Below are 22837 nucleotides of genomic sequence, written 5' to 3' on the forward strand. Positions count from 1 at the left end.
CCATACCTGACAGACATTTTCTGACTTTTTTAGAAAAATTGTAGGGGGGCTCCGAAAATGTGGCTTGATTATGTTTTTTCTGCACATTATTTTTACAAATTTTTCCTTTTATTTTTAGAATAATGCAGTGGAGTACTACGAAAAAAAAAAGCTAAAAAATGGGCAATAGGCAACAAATAACTAATGCAATCTAATCCTCTTAAATTAGGCAAAAAACGACCATCACCACAAAACAAACTAAAAGTTCCCCAAAAAATACTCAATCACTAAACTACCACCCCTCAAAAGAAAAGACAACTAAGTGACTGCAGTCCTTAAATTCACTGCAAACTAAAATAAATGAAGGTTTATCTCTAGGGAAAACAAAAGTCCGGTCTTTCATTGGGGCTTCCCTTCCACTGCATGAGTTCAATTCTTGTTTATGTCTATAATATGAAGTCCTCAGCAGCCAGCGCTCTATCATATTCCCCTATGCCCCTACAGTGGACTGTCCCTCAGCATCCTCACGTCCAATGCAGGGCAATGAGTTCTGCATTGTACATGATGGTGTCAGAAGGAATGCAACTGCTGGAGTGTTGGGGAGAAGAGGCTGAAGGTGCTGGTTTTAGTTTTTAGGGACCAAAGATCCATTATCTCCTGCGCTCAAAGACTCAGATCAAACGGGCATTAGTAACAAACAGCATGTTGTGTGTTCATCCGCTGGTGATCAGAGGTTGTGCAGCTCTATCATGAAGCTGGGGAAGCTTGATAAAACTGTAGAAGAAGATGAAAGAAAGAGCGCACAAACCTTGCGCATTACCTCAATAAATAGTGACTCATTTTAATATTGTAACCCTGTTTGGATTATGGTTACTTATGCCTGTTATACCATCACTTTGTGAGTATATTTCCTTAATAATAAAATTAGTCACTATTTATTGAGGTAATGCGCAAGGTTTGTGCGCTCTTTCATCTTCTTCTTTAGTTTTTAGGGAGCCTGAGGGAACAGATGATCAGATAAGTAAAAGTTATTTTTCTGGTATCTAGACAAAAATGCATTTAACCCTTGCGGTGCAGCCCCACAGCAGGGGAGGATTTTGATTTTCCTAGAGTTCAGCTAGAAAACAAATGAAAATAACCTAATTTAAAGAAAACGGCAACAGCTAAGTGGTTCACAGCTAGCAATCAATCACTTGTTGGTGACAGTCCCGAAAAGGACTCTAGGGGTTCAATAAAAAAGGGGCATAAAAAAAAAAGAGCATACCACCAATGCAATACACAGAACTCAAGAACATTTCAATCATCTACAATAATCTGTCCGTATTGAAGGAGCTCTTGCGAACCCCCCACGTCCCTCACACACACACTTATGGTTAAATGTAAGAATCAGGGTGGATAAAAATCAATGATTTTTTTAAAAAAATTAAAAAAAAATCTGATTTTTTTTATTTAAATCGGATTTTATGGAATAAAATGCTGTTTGAGGAAAATATATTACCATCCAAAGGTTATTCCATCATGAAATAAAGATTCGTTTTTTAATTATGTAGAATAAGGCTGTATATGTTTATTTTTTTTGGTAAATAAATTCCATGAATCCATTCACAATGTCATGCTCTTCCAGAGGTTTCTGTAAGATTATTGGGCAGTTTCTCTGCCTACAAGATATTATCACAGATGATTGGTTTACTTTTGCAGTTCTCAAAACTGAATTTGACTCAGCGGAGATCACATGCCTCTTCTTCACAGCAAAAATGTTATAACATGAACAGAGTTAAGAAAAAGACCTTCATCCTAACTTCTACAAACCTATGAATACAGAATCAACCCCTTCACTGCTAAGTTTCAAGAAGTTCAGTGAATAGAATAGAAACAATATTTTTCTGATTGTTTGGAGTGGAATAGATCTGCACAAGAAGAAAGTGAAACTAAGTGTGAGGAGGAGGGGCTGACAGTCTAAGGTTCTTAAAATATTTATATTTTGTTTAGCCAAATTAGTTACCAAACATGGATGTTTAAGCAAATCACATATGCTGGAATGTTATTGTTTCAGTTGAATAAATCTATTTAAATTGTTATTATTAAGGTAATGATTATTTTTCTCCTTCCTAAGTACAACAGAAAAGTTGTCCAAATATGAATGATTAACCTATTAAACTGGGGATAAAAAAACTAATATGAAAAGTTGTTATTCTAAAAATCTTCATCTACTTGTATATTAAAGTTATACCAGCAAGAATTAGTCTTTATGTAGAAAACTAGGATTTAAATCAAGCCTTACTGACTAGTGATTTAAATCAATTTGATTTAAATCAAATCCACCCTGGTAAGAAGGCATTATGGGGTTTATTTACTAAAGCTGGAGATCCAAAATCAGACTCCCTTCTGCATAGAAACCAATCAGCTTCTAACCTCAGCTTGTTCAATGAAGCTTTGGCAATGAAACCTGGAAGCTGATTGGTTTCTATGCAGAAGGGAGTCTGATTTTGGACTCTCCAGCTTTAGTAAATAAACCCCTATGTGTCTACAAGAAACTCACCAACCCAAATTTAACAGAAACAGCAATCTTGGAAACTGCAAATTCAAGTTCATTCCAAATCTAGATCTCCACTACCGCTACTCTATATGTTCTCTATATGTTCTCTATATGCTGTATACCAGTATACAAGGGGCATTCAAGTCAAACCTTGTAATTTTGCTAGTGTGGCAGTACTACACACAGTAGTAAGTGGCAACTGTGTTCTATTACTGACAGGCGGCGTCAGTCCAGAGACCGTTAATCAAGATGGCAGACAACAGTGTTCGTACGTGCGTGGAACTGCGTGTGGTGATGAAGCTTCTTGTGAGCACAGTACGGTGATGAGGCGCTCAGCCGCAGAAAGACATTTGAATGGTGCGATCATTTCAAAGATGGCCGTACATCCATCAGTGACGATCCCAGCCATGGTGGTTCCCAGCCCACAGCAGTCATTTCTGTGAACATTCAGTACGTGGAATGCCTAATCTGGGATAATTGCACAAGAGACAAATCGATCTGTGGGAACGGTGAACATAATGATGATGAAGTGACGCAGGCTTTCCTAGAATGGTTCAAGCTTACTGACAAATCTTTGGTCTAAGCTTCCCAGGCATTAGTTAAATGCGGAGATAAGTGTATAAATGTAGGAGAGTATGTTGAAAAATAAAAGCAGTTTCCACTCCTTGAAATATGTTCTATTATATAAACTCAAAAGTCCTGGTTTGACTCGAACGCACCTGTTAGTTTTTGTTGTAACTTAAGCCCCGTATACGCGATCAGAATATCGGATGAATGATCGAAAAATTCTGAAGAATGTAATGTATTTGTATTTGAAACACAAATGATGCAGCACTACTGCCATAAAAATTCTTCACACATAAATGAATAAGTGAAACAGTGCAAAATTAGTGACACAAATAACATAAACACACAATATGAAATAGTGCCAAAAAACTCATAAATTATGATTTAATATTGTGTGTTTATGTTATTTGTGTCACAAATTTTGCACTGTTTCACTTATTCATTTATGTGTGAAGAATTTTTGCATCATTTGTGTTTCATTTATAATTTTTGTCTATGGGTATATGACTGTATGTAGCAGCTTTACTTTTGTTGGTAGGTATTAGTTTTTAGGTAGGAGCGCAGGAGTTTGTCACATTGAATGTACCGTATTTTCCGGCGTATAAGACGACTGGGCGTATAAGACGACCCCCCTACTTTTCCTGTTAAAATATAGGGTTTGGGCTATACTCGCCGTATAAGACTACCCCTCTACCAACCAATCACGGCAAGCGATGTACCAGTATTTTCTGTGCACACTGCATACAAAGCCTGCTTGGATTGGGTGGGTCAGCTCTCCCTGCCTGCCCAGCCCTGCCTGTCTCCAAGATGATCCGAGCGGTACCATAAATTGCACAAAACTGCCACATTATAATATTAATAATTAATTACCGTATGTCATAGAAATGAAGGGGACAAGGTCGGATGCAGCAGTACCATACCGGTACTTCCGAGCTGACGCTTCTGCGCATGTCTTCGGCAGCAGTAGACGATCGCTGATCACCATTCCTCGCAGAACTGCATGAGACGTCGGATGCAGCCGTTCAGTGCTCGATTGATCGTGACTGAAACTGTGACATGCGCAGAAGCCGCTACCCGATGTGTATCCCTTCTCTGCATATCACAGTTTCAGTCAAGCTCAATCGAGCACTGCTGCATCCGACGTCTCATGCAGTTCTGCGAGCTATGGTGATCCGCGATCGTCTACTGCTGCCGAAGACATGCGCAGAAGCGTCAGCACGGAAGTACGGTAAGGTTTCAGCCCAGCACCCGGCGTATAAGACGACCCCCGACTTTGTAGAAGATTTCCATGGGTTAAAAAGTCGTCTTATACGCCGGAAAATACGGTATTTGTATTGTATTTGCGGACACTACAGTACTGGTTAAACAAAAATTGTAGGATCCAGTATCGTACGATAAAAATGTTTGCACTTCTATTTTTTCCGGACGATTGCTGTGTACCAACAATCAGATTATCGTACGATCGCTTTAAAAGTGGCATTTTTCTTACGATATTCTGATCGTTTCTACGGGGCTTTACTGGTGTAGAAAATGTTACTTCTAACTTTAGCTGTAAGAAAAAAAAAGTTACCAATCAAAACATAGATCAATCTTTTTCACCTCTGGTTGGAATTTCAAAAAGATTCTGTTTTGTCTGATCTTCCAAACCTGGAGTAGTCTCAATTTGATGCCAGGCACACGTCTATAGATGACCACACATTTTTGTGCATGCAGCAGATAATGCTATCCAAATGATCTCAGGGAAAAGAGCAATGGGCCATGTTGGATTTATTCTCTCTAATGTCTATATCGATCGTTATAGATACTGGTGGTATATAGAAGATGGAAAAGTGGAATCACTTCGCACCTTAGCCAAATCTGGTCCTATCCACGCTCCTAAAATAGTATTTTAGGCATAGCACTTTGGTAAAGGTAAGATTTAGGGTTTAACATCTTCCTGTTCGGTCTACAGCAGATTGACGGCTGGGTGGGACACTCCTCCTTTTGAGTGGGCGTCATGTGACGTCCTGTCAGAAGGTGCCACGCAGTGGCGCGATCTGTCACAGATCACTACACCAGCCCATTGCCAGTGTCATGTGACCGCTGTGACCAATTACAGCAGATCATGACAATTGTGTACAATGGATGGCTTCCTTTCCATGATGTCATCCCCCGGACGAAGCTACGAAATCCCTGTAGCGCAACGCGTTGGGAAGGGGCAGTGACGTCACCGCGCACTCTATCTACTATACGGCGAGTACTGAAGGTGTGTGGACACACACACACCGCTCTGTTTTAGCTGCAAGTTGCGGATCTTCATATATCTAAAAGCGCTAATGTATTATATGACATGTGAGTGCATTATGGAAGCACATTAAAGCTGTTTTTACCTCTGGGATAAGACACCATATTCTTTATTTCTCTTTTGCATGAGATATACGAGGAACACAAAGGCAGAGGATTAAGGAGTGGATCAGAGGAGGGAGTATCCCTCACAGCCCTGCAGTCGCACAGGTTTACAACATTATTGCAAAGACCTTATCCTCACACTGAAGGAGAGCATATCTGTCTTGGCTGGATACTCATTGGCACAGTTACATTTGGGACAGTATTGCTGCTTTCTTCACAGTAGACTTTTTATTTTATATTATATTAATTCTCTTGTGGTTTACAGACGGAATATTTGCACATTTATATGAGGATTGCACATATAGTGATTTGATAGTATGATATCATTGTATTAATTTATTTTATTTTTATACCTTTTTTATTTATTTATTCACATCAGTCACTTCTATTTATTTATTTATTATTATTATTATTATTATTATTATTTATTTATTTATTAGTCACTTTTATTTATTTCATAAGCACTTTGCACCTTTTTGTTTGCACTTTTTGATGGTATTAGAGCGCGGTAATTATTTAAATATTTTGTTGATAAACGCACATTATATGAGAGTGGGCATATTAACCAGCGACCTAATACTCATATTTTCCAAGTATACCTCAGTGGCTCACAAGTTAATTTGTTTTTAATAATTGCCACCTGTTTTTCAAAGAATGAATGACCTCACTAATAGAACTCCACACTGCTATTATTTTGAACATGCCCCTTTCAATGAGTGATTCAATGACACAGAATCAGCAGCATGCATGTCATGACTGTTGGGTCTGTTGGATTTCTATTACTCTACTACACCTGCTAGTAAATTATTTGCCATGTAGAAATATCATTTCTACCAAAAACAGTGATTGATCCGGTTAGTGATGTCTGACTGCTATTATTTTGAACACAACTGTATATATCTTGGTTTGTGGACTCCTACAGACTAAATAATATATTCAAAAAGATAATAGAGCGAGCGGTAAATGCAATTATACAATATTAAAAAAAATATATATATATATATATCAATATGAGTAAAAGTATAGCAGCTAGCACTCAGGGTATAGGTAACAGTCCCAGAATTGCAATCTCTAAAATAATAGTGCAGTGCTAACAATGCATGTCACAATTTCATAAACGCATGTGAATAAAGTGCAAAAAGTGCAATATCCATATAAATAAGAATGATGTAAAAAGCAATAAAAGGAGTTCGTAGACTTATTCATGAATATTAAAACATAAAAGTATCCACGCGGAGTAACAAAAATCAATAAAATAGGCCGCTGCTCCGCTGCAGCTAGACGTCAGCAATAGGGCTCCACCCAAGGTATTTTGTGTAATAACACGTCATCAGGGGCACACCCAGAGGAGCAGCGGCCATCTTGGTACTCTAGTTTATTGATTGTTGATACTCCACGTGGATACTTTTATGTTACCTGCTATCATTACTATAATAAAATACTACACTATAAACACCTTTCTGGCTCCTGTGGCTGAGCCGATTCCTCCCCAGGACCACCAGGCACCCACCCTGATGGATGGATGACCCTGTAGCTGCCAGCATACCGCTGCACCCCCAGATGTGCGATGTAGTATAACCCATGCGCATTATTATCTATGGTCTGGTGAGTGTACATCCTTCCCAAGGGTGGATTTCCTTTCACAAGTTCTTGCACCATTGTCCTTCTCGGATAACTTCACGTGCCAACCATAGGCACTACTTCAGCAGATATCTTTGCACAAAAGACGTTTTAATATTTACAAATAAGTCTAAGAACTCCTTTTATTGCTTTTTACATCATTTTGAATTATTTATATTGATATTGCACTTTTTGCACTTTATTCACATGCGAAATGGAGCTCAATTCACATGCGTGTATGAAATTGTGACATGCATTGTTAGCGCTGCACTATTATTTTAGAGAATATAATAATATACACTAGAATAATAATAACAAAGTGCAGCGCTGAGAAATTTGTGTAAATAGTAAAAAGTCCGTAGTTATCAACTACATATAAATATATAGTCCCAAGAACAAGCTGATGAAGACCAGGAAGCAATGGAAAGAGTGCGCACTCACCGGACGCGCATGGAAAATGCGCATGAATGAATAACTCCTGGAATCCTAGAGTAGATGGAGAGGGTGAATTCCAATATATAGGATCAGTCAGCCTGGGAAGATATATCAGAGATCCGGAGGTCCCCTTAAGGTTGGTGTGATTTTCAGCCAGACTCCAACAGCTCCGTCCCTCTGGTGGTGATAGGTGAGTACTACAGGGACCCTGCAAATGGATTTAGCTCCCAATGGGAACCAAGAAACAGGTGCCCATAGTGTAGTATTTTATAGTAAGTTTAATAAATGTAACTCAAAATGACAGGCAGGGTAGTAAGGCTGTGTACAGTACATATAGGAAAGCAGAGTACGCAGCAATGGTACTAACCCTGAGTTAAAATGGCCGTGGGGCTGTCTCGTGGCTCCGGGCAGAAGATGACGTCATGCTCTGGCGGTTCAAGGAGGAACCGACAGAGCATGACGTCATCTTCTGCCCGGAGCCACGAGACAGCCCCGCGGCCATTTTAACTCAGGGTTAGTACCATTGCTGCGTACTCTGCTTTCCTATATGTACTGTACACAGCCTTACTACCCTGCCTGTCATTTTGAGTTACATTTAATAAACTTACTATAAAATACTACACTATGGGCACCTGTTTCTTGGTTCCCATTGGGAGCTAAATCCATTTGCAGGGTCCCTGTAGTACTCACCTATCACCACCAGAGGGACGGAGCTGTTGGAGTCTGGCTGAAAATCACACCAACCTTAAGGGGACCTCCGGATCTCTGATATATCTTCCCAGGCTGACTGATCCTATATATTGGAATTCACCCTCTCCATCTACTCTAGGATTCCAGGAGTTATTCATTCATGCGCATTTTCCATGCGCGTCCGGTGAGTGCGCACTCTTTCCATTGCTTCCTGGTCTTCATCAGCTTGTTCTTGGGACTATATATTTATATGTAGTTGATAACTACGGACTTTTTACTATTTACACAAATTTCTCAGCGCTGCACTTTGTTATTATTATTCTGCTGTTTACGGGTACACTGTGATTACCTCTAGTGCTAGCTGCTTGGTTAGGAGCGCTCACTTTATACCATCCTAATAATATACACTAATTTGGGGTATTTTCACCAAAAAAAAAGTAGCAGAATACATTTTGAAAGGTTATTTATTTGCAAAAATTTATAACAGAATATAACAGAAGTGAAGAAAAATTAGTTTTTTTTTTTCCAAACGTTTCGGCGGTTTTTTGGTTTATTTTGCAAAAAATAAAAAACTCAGTGGTGATTAAATACCACCAAAAGAAAGCTCTATTTGTGTGAAAAAAAAATTATAACTTTTTTTATGGCTACAATATTGCATGACTGCACAACTGTCATTCAAATTGCGACGACACTGAAAGCTGAAAATTGGCCTGGGCAGGAAGGGGGGAATAGTGGCCGGTATTGAAGTGGTTAAGTACACTAAAACGTAAATGTAATAAATAACATATAAAAGGGACTAGGATACCTTGAAGTCGTTGTTATATCTTCCAAAGTTAACTCTACCCATACTTTCCACCAGCAGGTCAAGTTGAGCTCCTTGGGTTCCAGTTATATTTATGGACATCTCTTTGTCTCGCTCTAAAATGCCTTGGAAAACCTTGATAATAAAGCATTTTTTTTAAAGAATTAGACCATTTTTAATACAAAAAATGAATTTCAATTCAAAGTAACGCTCACAAAAGCATTCACATTTCCTCTCAAATCATTGGTAAGTTTTACAACATAGCTCTGCCAAGCATTCAATACCTTAGCTAGTGAAAATTAGCATCACTAGAGCTTTTGACCATTTAAGTTTTATGTCTATTTCTCCCTAAACACCCTTAAGACAGGGTTGCTCAACCTGTGGCTCTCTGAGCTTTGTTATGTGGCCCTTTATCTCAAACTGAATACATGAGTTTGGGTGCATTTTTTTCAGAAAGTGCATCACACCCCCAAGATATAATAGAAGTCTAAGCGCACCTAATCTGACGGAAAGCCGAAAGTCCACTGTGCACCTGCAGAGCAGGTAAATCGCAGAGCATCAGTGTAAAAGCAGCCTTATAGGGGGCACAGGACAGTTAGGGCTCATTTACATTTGCGTTTTGGGAAAGGGGGGCGGTAAAACCTCATAGTTGAGATGTGTTTTTACCACACACCCCAACCACTGATAAAGCGTCAGGGATCGCAATGGCAACCCCCACCCCATGATCCAGGGGGCCTATGTGGCCTCTCTGTCACATTCCGTTTTACATTTGGACAGGACGGGCGGCATATACAGCAACTATCCCACTCAATTTTCCTCCTGCAACTGCTGAAAGCCGGCTTCTCCTCCTCTCCCTCCTTCCGGAAATTTTTTTTTTTTCTTTTGAAGAACATAATGAACAAATAATTGAAATTTCAATTACTCGTGGCCCATGACCAGTTACTAAATCAGTTACGTATCCCTCGCTCTTCAAAGGGTTGAGCACCCCTGCCTCAAGACCAAAAGGGGCTGATTTACTAAAACTGGAGAGTAAAAAATCTGGTGCAGCTCTGCATGCTAAGCCAACCAGCTTCTAACTTGCTTAATTAAGCTTTGACAAAACAAAATGGAAGCTGATTGGTTTCTATGATGAGCTGCACCAGATTTTGCACTCTCCAATTTTAGTATAAGACAAAAGAATTTATATATATATATACTTGTGAGCTACAATGGTAGAAAAACCTGTGATAATCAAATTAATTATATGAATAAAATGAATGACTAAAATAAAACACACCTGTGGTTCGCTGACACTCACACTAACTCATTAAACAGCGCTGACTAAAAATAAATATACTAATAGTGCCGCGATCCCATATGAATTGTCTATAATATCTTATACTGTTATTTCCAAATCAATTGGTAAAAAATATATATGAAATAAATAAATTATATATAATACAGGAATTGATTGTCTAAATCTCACACAGTAAGAATATTATTTAATCAGTCCTATAAGGACAAAAAGCGAGATTTGCCTATACACTTAGGCAAAACGTAAGGTGAGCGCACACTAAGATCACACTGCGCCTCGATTGTGGAAGTGGTATTTCACATTTGAAATTCAAATTGGAAGAGGACTTTTTATGTGCATCTCTACATTGACTTTGGCTCACTACTATTAATTGTAGTTTTCACAAAGAATCACCAGCACAGCAATGTATTATAATTTTTTTATTTGGTGTTATAGGCAATAGACAATCAATTCCTGTATTATATATAATTTATTTATTTCATATTTTTTACCAATTTTTTACCAATTGATTTGGAAATAACAGTATAAGATATTATAGACAATTCATATGGGAGTGCGGCACTATTAGTATATTTATGTTTAACCCCATAGTCTTTGTTCTGGTGATGTCTTGGTTCTACACATTATATCTTTTAGATTTTGCAGTCTACCGTAACGTATAATACATCATTTTTTCAGAACAGATAGGACCTTAATTTGGGGGCAAATTTGGATACATATATTATTATTTTCTTGGAGGTTTACTGAAAAATATACAACAAAAAATTAGAAAAAATGCATTTCCCTTTCATTATTTTCCAGTGCAACTTTTAAGTAATTTGCACACCCCAAAATATCCCCCCCTAGAAATATAATAAAGTCTGCTGATTAAAATGAGATGCAACGTCTATGTAGTGTAGCTCTTTCCATCCCCATTTGGTGCTACACTGCAGCTGTTAGTGTAACATTAAAGTGATACTAAAGTCTTTTTTTTTGCCTAAAAATAACAAACATGTCATACTTACCCGCTTTGTGCAGTGGTTTTACACAGAGCAACCCGGATCCTCCTCTTCTCAGGTCCCCCACCAGTGCTCCTGGCCCTTCCTTCCTGTTGGGTGCCCCCATAGCAATCAGCTTGCTATGAGGGCACGTGAGCTGTGGCTCTGTGTGTACATTCACACACACAGCTGCGGCTCAGCCCCGCCCCCTCCCTCTCCTGATTCAATCACTGGCTGTGATTGACAGAAGCGAAATCCAATGGACCCTGCTGCTGCTTCAGCCAATCAGGAGTGCGAGTATTCGGAGAATCAAAGCTTTCGTGGACATTGCTGGATCAAGAGGGGGCTCAAGCAAGTAAGTGTTGGGGGGGGGGGGGGCAGTTACCGACAGAATGTTTTTTACCTTCATACATGAAGGTAAAAAACCTTGAGACTTTAGAACCACTTTAAGATAAGAGTGAGTTGTGTTGATGAAGCCACAAACTAACATGACTTTTTCAAAGGTTTACATTCTACACACACACTGTAAAAAAATTAAACTTTTGTTGTTACACTTTTTTATTCACTTTTTTCTCACAGGGAGTCTGGATCTGGTCAGTGGAGACTTTTAATAGTAATTCTAAAGCAGTGATCTACTCCTGCAAGGAGACACTGGTCAGAGATCCAACAGCACTGTCCAGACCTTCGTACTGGCAGAAGTGTATGGATGTCATTTCAGTCCTCATGTAAACCCAACACAGAAGTGTTACATTTCCATTTGTTTCTACAGCAGTGTGTAGAATGATCAGAAGCCTAGGGACTGATTGTTTCAGCTCCTGGGCTAAAGTGCTGGAACCTGGCTGTCATTGACAGCAGGCAGTTTCACTGCTAGTGCCGACAGAGACCCAACAATGTGCTGAGGCCCGTCATTATTTTAAATAAGCCGCTATCCCAGCAACATTTTAAAATGATGCTTGTGCTTGTGTAATACAGAATCATTTTATAGAAAGGAAATTCTTACCCCATTAACAGTGACATACGCTCGATCCCGAACTCCATTGAATAAAGAAGCAAGTGCTGTAGGGTTCTTGCAGCTTCTGGGTAGCATTGTTCTGTACAGTACAAAGCCTTGGTACTGAAGAAAACAGACAGCAATTTTGAATACATTAACTCAAAAGAGAAGTAGGTTACAAAATGGCAACAATCACCTAATATCTGTAGGTCCCCTTAGGCATTGCTGTACATGAAATGATCAGGATGTTCAATGTGTATTTATTTTGAGTATAAAATGTTGATCTGAAGTTAGAAATTTCAAACATATAGCTGGATTTTCCTACCTGTATATGTAGTGTGTAACACTGGACAGTATTTTATTTGTGCTTCTGATTACATTCAGATATGAAGGTTCTCCCCTTCTAGTGGCCATCAGTATATTATTAAGTAAAATATCAACAATGCTTAAAAACTGCTGGAATTATACCCTTTTCCGTTAATACAGCGGTTCTCAACCTGTGGGTCACGACCCCTTTGGGGGTCGAACAACCCTTTCACAGGGGTCTCCTAAGACCATCGGAAAACACATATTTCCGATGGTCTTAGGAACCGAGACACCGCTCCTCTATCAGTCTCCAGGCGGGTCCGCCCACATGCAGATACGTCCACATTTCCCTGGACCGCGATGTGTGTGCGGGATGACATGCCGCCCCTGTCATCTGGCCACATCCCCAGGATCACTCAACAGCTCCGCCTCCTCGCCAGTGATTGGCCGCCTAAACTGTAGCTCAGGAGAGGCACACAGGCAGCCAATCACCAGCGAGGAGGAGGAGCCAAGTAGCAGCGCAAAGATCAAAGAAGATCGAGCGAGGGAGCGGCCGGAGAAGGAAGACAGCTGACAGGTAAGCGTCTGTAGCGTGCAGATCGTGCTGCTGCAGCCAGGTATGCTGGCTGTAGATGGGAGAGGGAGGGAGGGAGCGAGCCCAGGCTGGAGCAGGAGTCAGCAAGGTAAGTATCATTGGTGTCAGTGGGAGGAATAGTGCTCCATCATTGGTGTCACTAATACCAATGATGGGGCACTATTCCTCCCACTGACACCAATGATGGGGCACTATTTCCCCCCCCCCCCCCACTGACACCAACGATGGGGAACTATTCCTCCCCCCACTGACACCAACGATGGGGCACTATTCCTCCCCCCACTGACACCAACAATGGGGCACTATCCCCCCCACTGGCACCAATGATGGGGCACAATTACCCCCCACACTAGTATCAATGATGGGGCACTATTCCCCCCCCACCCACTGACACCAATGATGGTGCACTATTCCTCCCACACTGACACCAATGATGGGGCACTATTCCTCCCACTGACACAAACAATGTGGCACTATTCCTCCCACTGATACCAACGATGGGACACTATTCCTCCTACTGACACCAATGATGGGACACTATTCCTCCCACTGACACCAATGATGGGGCTCTATTCCTCCCACTGACACCAATGATGGGGGCACTATTCCTCCCATTGATACCAACGATGGGACACTATTCCTCCCACTGACACCAATGATGGGACACTATTCCTCCCACTGATACCAATGATGGGACACTATTCCTCCCACTGATACCAATGATGGGGCACTATTCCTCCCACTGACACCAATGATGGGACACTATTCCTCCCACTGACACCAATGATGGGGCACTATTCCTCCCACTGATACCAATGATGGGGCACTATTCCTCCCACTGATATTAATGATGAGGCACTATTCCTCCCACTGACACCAATGATGGGACACTATTCCTCCCACTGACACCAATGATGGGGCACTATTCCTCCCACTGATACCAATGATGTGGCACTACTCCTCCCACTGACACCAATAATGGGGCACTATTCCTCCCACTGACACCAATGATGGGGCACTATTCCTCCCACTGACACCAATGATGTGGCACTAGTCCTCCCACTGACACCAATGATGGGGCACTATTCCTCCCACTGATACCAATGATGTGGCACTACTCCTCCCACTGCAAAATTACAGTTATGAAGTAGCAACGAAAATAATTTTATGGTTGGGGGTCACCACAACATGAGGAACTGTATTAAAGGGTCGCGGCATTAGGAAGGTTGAGAACCACTGCGTTAATATGAGCAGTGCAAAACAATTTTTCCAGTTTTTATTGAAGTTTACACAGTTTAGTGTCTAAATGTACTCTGAAATTATAGGATACGTTTACTTTAAGAACATATTACATATTCCACCCGTTTTTAGGGTGAAACATGTAAAATGTTCCAGCATCTGCACCCCGCACGCCTGATCCCCTCCCTTCCTGTGACAGTGGGCGGGGGACCAAGACATCACACCCGCTGTCACAATCTAAAAACAGCCATGTGGCAAAGCCCGGCGTGGCCGCGTCATTTATTCACAGTTTCCTGTGAATGAATAGCCAAAAAGTACCGTCAGCCATTGTGACTGACAGGCTGCAGTTCTCAATGAACTACGAGGGTGCTGGTAAAAGCTCTGATAGTTGATCGGTTCATCGATTCTTCCTGCTCTCAATTAACTGCTTGCCCACATGAGGTATGGGAAGACAGCTATCCTGAGAGTCTGCAGGAGCCTGGGATTGCACCGATGATATGCTGATCAGGGGTGCAATACTCTTTAGGCTTTACAGAAAAAAAAATAAAATAATTGCATGTTTTTTTTACCTGCAAAAAAAAATGCAGTCTCCTGTAATCTCCTGTACTATGTCTGCAGTCTCTGGTCATCTCCTGTACTGTCCGCAGTCTCTGGTCATCTCCTGTACTATGTCCGCAGTCTCTGGTCATCTCCTGTACTGTCCGCAGTCTCTGGTCACCTCCTGTACTGTCCGCAGTCTCTGGTCACCTCCTGTACTATGTCCGCAGTCTCTGGTCACCTCCTGTACTGTGTCCGCAGTCTCTGGTCACCTCCTGTACTATGTCCGCAGTCTCTGGTCATCTCCTGTACTGTGTCTGCAGTCTCTGGTCATCTCCTGTACTGTGTCCGCAGTCTGTGGTCACCTCCTGTACTGTGTCCGCAGTCTCTGGTCACCTCCTGTACTGTGTCCGCAGTCTCTGGTCATCTCCTGTACTGTGTCCGCAGTCTCTGGTCACCTCCTGTACTGTGTCCGCAGTCTCTGGTCATCTCCTGTACTGTGTCCGCAGTCTCTGGTCATCTCCTGTACTGTGTCCGCAGTCTCTGGTCATCTCCTGTACTGTGTCCGCAGTCTCTGGTCATCTCCTGTACTGTGTCCGCAGTCTCTGGTCATCTCCTGTACTGTGTCCGCAGTCTCTGGTCATCTCCTGTACTGTGTCTGCAGTCTCTGGTCATCTCCTGTACTGTGTCCTCAGTCTCTGGTCATCTCCTGTACTGTGTCCTCAGTCTCTGGTCATCTCCTGTACTATGTCCGCAGTCTCTGGTCATCTACTGTACTATATTCGCAGTCCATTGGTTCAGAATATTTTTTTTTCTTGTTTTCCTCCTCTAAAACCTAGCTGCGTCTTATGGTCAGGTGCGTCTTATGGAGCAAAAGATAAGGTAAGTTAAAGATAGCTGATTTGTTGCTTTGCACAACTGCTAGAGATTCTGTCTTCTTCAATTTTGATAAATCCCCCCCCCCCCTCAGTATATTCTAAATCAAAATGTTGACTATTATTAATTAACTGTTTCATACCTGTTTAATTTCATCAAATGTTAATGGATATGTACTTTTAAAAGGTCCATATGACAACAAAATATCAAGTGCTTCCAGGACAGTTTTAACCTGTGGAGAGGATAATGAAAATGTATAAATGCAGATGGTTGCAATTGTTTATATTTAAATCACAACAGACACACAGCAAATGGGGTCTTTGATGGAGTAGCACAAACTAGCTGTTTGAGAAGTTAAAAACAACTGATGATCTTGCTGGAAGTTTTTTGATCTGAATATTTTGTGTGCTGACTATTATCAGGTAAATTGTCCTTAGTTAGCCCTGAGGACTAATGAACCACCTACCTCTTTTTTATGGACAACAGACAAATGGCGCAGTTCTGTCCTATATTGTTTATGTTGCCCTGATACAGAAGGGTGATTGATGCTTGTCATTCTAGGACTGGGATTGTGTTATGGGCAGAATCAACAGGTGAAAGTGAAAGAAAAAAAAAAAGCTTGAAAGAGAACATTAAAGTGGTTCTAAAAGCTTAAGGTTTGCATGAAGGTAAAAAAAACCTTCTCTGTGCAGTAGCCCCCTTAATACTAACCTAAGCCCCCTCTTGATCCAGTGCTGTGCACTGGAGTCTCGGCTATCCCGGGACTTTCTCTTCTTTTCAAATCTTTTTTATTAGGTTTTAAACACAAATATATCAACAACAGTTCAGGTTAGAAGTTAAGCACACCTTTTCTTAGCACTATAGCATACATACATGGCCAATATATGCGTAAAATAGCAATAGTAGCAAACGGGCGGACTGACCATTTGGAAACTCGGGCACTGCCCGACCCGACTGACCGGGGTCAGTAGGGGGCCCCATGAGATACCCCTGGTACCTTTTTCATAGGCTTTTTTGAGTTTGGGCAAGGACACAGGGGCCCCATGATCCCCTATTGCCCGGGGGCCCCATGAGTTGTCAGTCCGCCCCTGGTAGCAAATATAAAGAGGTTATACTTCCAGTTCAGATTATCACACAAAAACGAAACATGCCATATGTGCATAGCACTTTGCGGAATCTATTCACATAAGACCCGATAAGCGGGCCCACCCGAACCCAGGCTCCAAAATATATACATATAGATAACATGGAGAAGAGAAAGAAAGAAAAAAGGGGAAAAAAAAAAAAACAGAACCCACATGGGAAGAAAGAAAGGGAAGAGAAGAAGAATGAAGAAAGAGCAGCCACATGAATAAGAGGATACCAAAGCTGTCGTATTATCCTTTATGGCAATCTTGCAGTAAATTCTATACAGTCATTTTGAATGGCAAAGATAATTCTTTCCAATGAAACCATTTCGCATCAAACTTCTCCATAGAGTAATGACTGAGCGCTAGAGCCCTCTCATACACATAGTGTGTCTGTACTCTTTGGATGACTTCTGAAATGCAAGGAGAATTCGACGACTTCCATTTACTAGTGATATCCACTCTAGCAGTGATAAGAATGTGACCTATGATTGTTGTAAATTTACTATTATTATTATACAGTATTTATAAAGCGCCAATAGTTCGCTCAGCGCTGTACATTACAAAGGGGGACAGAACATGTGACAGAACAATACCAATACAATGCAAAACATGAGGGGATTGAGGCCCCTGCTCTTTCGAGCTTACTAGGAAAAAGGTTAAGCTTGAGGTTAAGGAGGGCCAAGTGCAGGGGCGGACTGACAACTCATGGGGCCCCCGGGCAATAGGGGATCATGGGGCCCCTGTGTCCTTGCCCAAACTCAAAAAAGCTTATGAAAAAGGTACCAGGGGCATCTCATGGGGCCCCCTACTGACCCCGGGCCCTCGGGCCGTGCCCGAGTTTCCAAATGGTCAGTCTGCCCCTGGCCAAGTGTGGAGCTGGAGGGGAGACTTTATCTGACACCCTAGAAATAAGTGCAAAAACCTCCCTCCAGAATGATTGCAAGCTGGGGCACTTCCACAAAATGTGAAGTATGTTCCCCTCTCCGCCACAATTTCTCCAACATAGTGGTGATGTGTTAGGGGACATTTTAGATCATTTATATGGAGTAAAACTGCTGTTCAAGGCATCCTCCCACTTATCTCTTGTAAAGGATTTTTGAAGATCCTTTTCCCACCGGCCTACACTAATTATTGTGGACAGATAACGATCATAATGTAAAAGTTTATAGAGCTTGGAAATCCCTTTATTCATTTTGATAGGATTTTTTACGATGTGCCATAGCTTGGAGTCTACCTCCAGCCATGTGTTTAAGCCCATGGAATCCCCTTATTTGCAGGTGTGGGTACCTACCTTTACTCAGAACGGGTTGTCTTATTTCCGCAAATGTATTGTACCCTAGGCCGGGACTTCCTCTTCTAATTGGCTGTGACAGAAGCGTGAGCAATCGGCTCCCACTGCTGTCAATCACAACCAATGGGAGCCAACGAGAAAAGAGAGGGGTCGGGGCCGAGCCACGGCTCCGTGTGTAAATGAACACGCAGAGCAGTGGGTGCCCCCATGGCAAGCTGCTTGCTGTGGGCGCACCCAACATGTGGGAGGGGCCAGGAAAGCTTGCATGGGACCCGAGAAGAGAAGGACCCAGGCTGCTCTGTGCATCTCTGGAGATGTTGCAGAAAAGCATGTAGTGTGTTTTTGATGCGTTTTGCATTTGAATCTGCCCAGCAAAAGGTTGGGAAAAAAAAAACGCAAAATGCATCAAAAACGAAATGTGCAAAATGCAAAAAGCACCGCAGAAACGGATCAAATGCAAACTCCATAGGTGTGAACCTAGCCTTAGGTATGGTAGAAAACCAGTTTTGTAACAAATGGAAGCTTTTAAACAGGTGTAATCTATCAGAGCTGATCTGTCCGTCTATCTTCACCTGTGTCTCATCCGTTTGATGGCTGGTTCACACCATAGAAACGCAGTCCAGATATGTTCCAGATGCATTTCTGTATGCGCGTGTTTGATGCATTTTTTATGTATTCCAGTGCATTTTTGACGCGTTTTGGTTAATTCCCCCCCTCTTTTTCTTCAACTTAAATAAGGACATGTGCGTTGCAGTGCATTTTTGGTGCGTTTTGGTGCATTTGTGGTGCATTTTTAATGCATTTTACTGCATTCCAGTACAGTTCAGTGCAGAAAAAATGCAGCATGTTCTACTTTTTTTTCTGGAACTGGACTGCACTCGTGTGAACTATGACATGGGAAACCATGTAACCTACTATCAATGCGCTTTTTATGCATAAAAAGAAACACACTGGAGTGCATGTAGTGTGAACTGGCTCTAAAGCAATTTAGGTGCTTCACACTCCCCATCCAGTGCTGATGTCTGCTAGTTTGTTTTGACTTTAGTATTTCAGACACGGGGATGTTGATTTACTAAAACTGGAGAACTAGAACTGGTGCAACTTTGCTTGGTAGCCAATCAAATCGACTTCAGCTTGTTCAGTAAAGCTTTGACAAAAAAAACTGGAAGCTGATTGGTTTCTATGCAGAGCTGCACCAGATTTTGCACTCTCCAGTTTTAGTAAATCAACCCCTGGTTCTTGTGTTTGGGCTAGGCCCTTGTGTCTGTTCTATTCTGACCAGATCCTGTTATTGAACCCATGTTGGCTCCAGTTTCTGACTCTCATCTGACTTGTTCTGGCTCCAGATTCTTATCTGATATGTCCATCTGTATGGGCTTTGGCTTCTAATCCTATTGTCTATCTGTATTACCTTTGCCTGTTTGTATGTAAATCCTATTGCTCCTTGCTACTGTTCTGATCTGTCTACTGTGTAAAGGTACCCGATCTGTATTTGTCCAGCTAGGCTATACTGAGGTCTGTACACTGATTGTTGTCCTGCCGCACATGTCTATCTGTACTTTCCTTCCAATAAATTGTTCTTGAAAAAAAAAAATATTTTTTTTAAGTATACATTGTAATCACTATCATGTTTACAAACAGATACATAAAAGCTTTTTGGTGTATCAAAATGGTACATTGACCACGTTAAATCAAAACTAGAAAAGCTACAACTTCTGGGGAAATTGTGTGAAGTGTTCTTGCCTCCACCAGTAGTATACAACTGGAGTGGGCGGAGTAACTGGGTGGAGTGGCTTGTCACTCTGCTGCCTGCTTACACACCTGGGTTCCTATGGCAACTCATTCTACAGCAAGGGCAGAGGAGAGCGGTTAAAAACAAACTGCTCCAACTTGCTCACTTCACTAGCAGTTGCCATCTTCAAACGGTTGTAGTTTAAAAACTATAAATCCTACACCGAAGAGCTTTATATTGTGAGAATCACAAGACCCAGACCTACATTTTGATGCATTATGTCTCTGAAATATTAAAAATGAAGGTACAGTCGCAGTTTAGAAATTGCCCTTCAAATTTGAGGTGGCTAGAGTGGAGTTTCAATGAATGTCAATGGGTGGCGTGAGTTGCAAACAAATGGTCATATTGTAAAAACTATCAGGACTATGGCTTAGCCGTGAACATTGTTAGTGGCAGCAGGGATAGCTGAAGCTTTTTATATAAGATTTGTGTAGGTGGGCTTGAAAATGAGGGAGTGATGGCAGTTTAGATATCATGTCCTGATTTTTCAGCTCACACTCTAGCTTTTGTCAGCTCCCACTCTAGTTTTGAACATTCCACCATTCATTCCTATGGGACCAATTTCACCACAAAAACGCCGATATTTCGTGAACCATTCGGCGAAATGTTCCACAAAGTAATAGCACACCAATCGGGAACAATCCGCATGTTTCCGTATATTACTGTCTATGTAGTGTAAAAACTGTGGGAGGAGTTAGGGTGGTAAATTTGGCTCTAATAATAAGAATACATATGTGAGATAACAGGAAGTGGTCGCCATGCAACAACACTTAATAACAACAGAGCAATCATACACCCTTCTTAAGGAGTCAGGTGCTGGTAAATGAGACATCAGTGTTAAAATGCACTATTCCGAGAGCAAAACAAAAAAGTGCATAAGAGCAAAGCACAAATTGTCCCTACGGAAGAGCCTAGAAAATAAGAAGAAAGGAAAAAGGAAGAGAGAGAATGTGGAGGGGGACATCAAAGGCAATCGAACCTGGGCCTCGGGTCTCAGTGTTTATAGCAATGTGTAACTGGCTATTGACATAGTAGGATGGGCATGCTGGATCCATGGGGTCCATATTTTAAGGAATCTCTCGTGTGTAACTAAAAGGATGCTGGAGAGCTTTTCATTCATGAAAAGAAAAAGCAACCCAAGTGGCAGCTGACTTCTGTGAAGGGTGTGAACTGTTTCCAAGCTTTTGCTATGGTTTGTTTTGCCGCCAGTAGTACATAAGTAGCCAGTTTAAATTGGCGTTTGGTGAGGCGCAAAGGTTTCAGGTGTAATAAGACATGCCACGGGTCTTTTGAGAAGGGGCAGGTTAATAATGATTGTAGGAGTTTAAGGACTTTTGGCCAGAATCAGGCGAGCATAGGCCATGTCCACCAAATATGGACGACATCTCCCGGAGTAGAGCATCCCCTGAAACAGGTACCAGGGGCAGAGGGATGAAGGTGTGCCAAGCAGGACGGTCAATCAATGGCTCTGACAAAGACTAGACACCCCTGGACCCAAAGTGATACAGCATTTCACAGCAGAAAGAGGCAAAGGATACTTCTGTTTCTCTAAATCAGCTGGCCTTCTCTGTTTTTTGCTCAGCATCAAAATACACTTCCGTACTAGCACTGATATCAGAATGGTTTCCATATTAGACTTATTATCAAATAGAAAAGGTACAGTTGCAAGAAAAAGTATGTGAACCCTTTGGGATTACGTGGAGTTTTGCATGAATTGGGCATAAAATGTGCTCTGAACGTCATCTAAGTCACAACAATAGAAGAACACAGTCTGCTGAACATAATACTACACAAACATTAGATGTTGCCATGGTTTAATTGCACATAACATGTAAACATTCACAGTGCAGGGAGGAAAAAGTATGTGAGGCCCTAGCTTAATGACTTCTCCCAGAGCGAATTGGAGCCAGGAGTGAGCCAACCTTGACTCCAATCAGTGTGATGATATTGGATGTGTTGCTGACAGCTGTCCTGCCCTTAAAAAACACACACCTGTTTTGGGTTTACTGGTTTCAAGAAGCACTGTCTGATGTGAACCATGCCTCGCAGAAAAGAGCTCTTAGAAGACCTACGATCAAGAATTGTTGACTTGCATGAAGCTGGAAAGGGTTACAAAAGTATCTCCAAAAGCCTTGATGTTCATGTGTCCACGGTAAGACAGACTGTCTACAAATGGAGAAAGTTTAGCACTGTTGCTACTCTCCCTAGGCGTGGTTGTCCTGTAAAAATGACTGCAAGAGCACAGCGCAGAATGCTGCATGAGGTAAAGAAGAATCCCAGAGTGTCAGCTAAAGACCTACAGAAATCTCTGGCACATGGAGTACATGGGAGGACACCACAGAGGAAGCCATTGCTGTCCAAAAAGAATATTGCAGCACGTTTGAAGTTTGCAAAAGAGCACCTGGATGTTCCACAGCACTACTGGCAAAATATACTGTGGACAGATGAAACTAAGATTGAGTTGTTTGGGAAGAACACACAACACTATGTGTGGAGAAAAAAAAGGCACAGCACACCACCATCAAAACCTCATCCCCACTGTAAAACATGGCAGAGGGAGCATCATGGTTTGGGGCTGCTTTGCTGCCTCAGGGCCTGGACGGATTGTTGTCATTGATGGGAAAATGAATTCCAGAGTTTATCAAGACATTTTGCAGGAAAACGTACGACCATCTGTCCGCCAACTGAAGCTCTGCAGAGGATGGGTGACGCAACAGGACAATGAGCCAAAGCATACAAGTAATTCAACAAAACAATGGCAGCAACAGCACAGAATACGCCTTCTGGAGTGG

At 41.7% G+C, this 22837-nt stretch overlaps 1 protein-coding gene across 3 annotated transcripts in view; it reads right to left on the reverse strand.

The window, feature by feature from the left end:
• GLB1 (galactosidase beta 1) overlaps positions 1–22837 on the reverse strand; it is a 96246-nt gene that overhangs the window by 12195 nt on the left and 61214 nt on the right. For all 3 annotated transcript variants that reach the window (XM_089669449.1, XM_089669451.1, XM_089669452.1), the window contains 3 exons: positions 15975–16064; positions 12289–12402; positions 9021–9152 (listed from right to left, as the gene is read on the reverse strand). In XM_089669449.1, the coding sequence (XP_089525575.1) occupies positions 9021–9152; positions 12289–12402; positions 15975–16064 (336 nt within the window). The remainder of the gene's footprint in view (positions 1–9020; positions 9153–12288; positions 12403–15974; positions 16065–22837) is intronic.

The sequence above is a fragment of the Staurois parvus genome, unplaced genomic scaffold (genome assembly GCF_062004578.1).
Source record: "Staurois parvus isolate SC_StPar_1 unplaced genomic scaffold, SC_StPar_1.0 ptg000077l, whole genome shotgun sequence".
NCBI classification, from domain to species: domain Eukaryota; kingdom Metazoa; phylum Chordata; class Amphibia; order Anura; family Ranidae; genus Staurois; species Staurois parvus.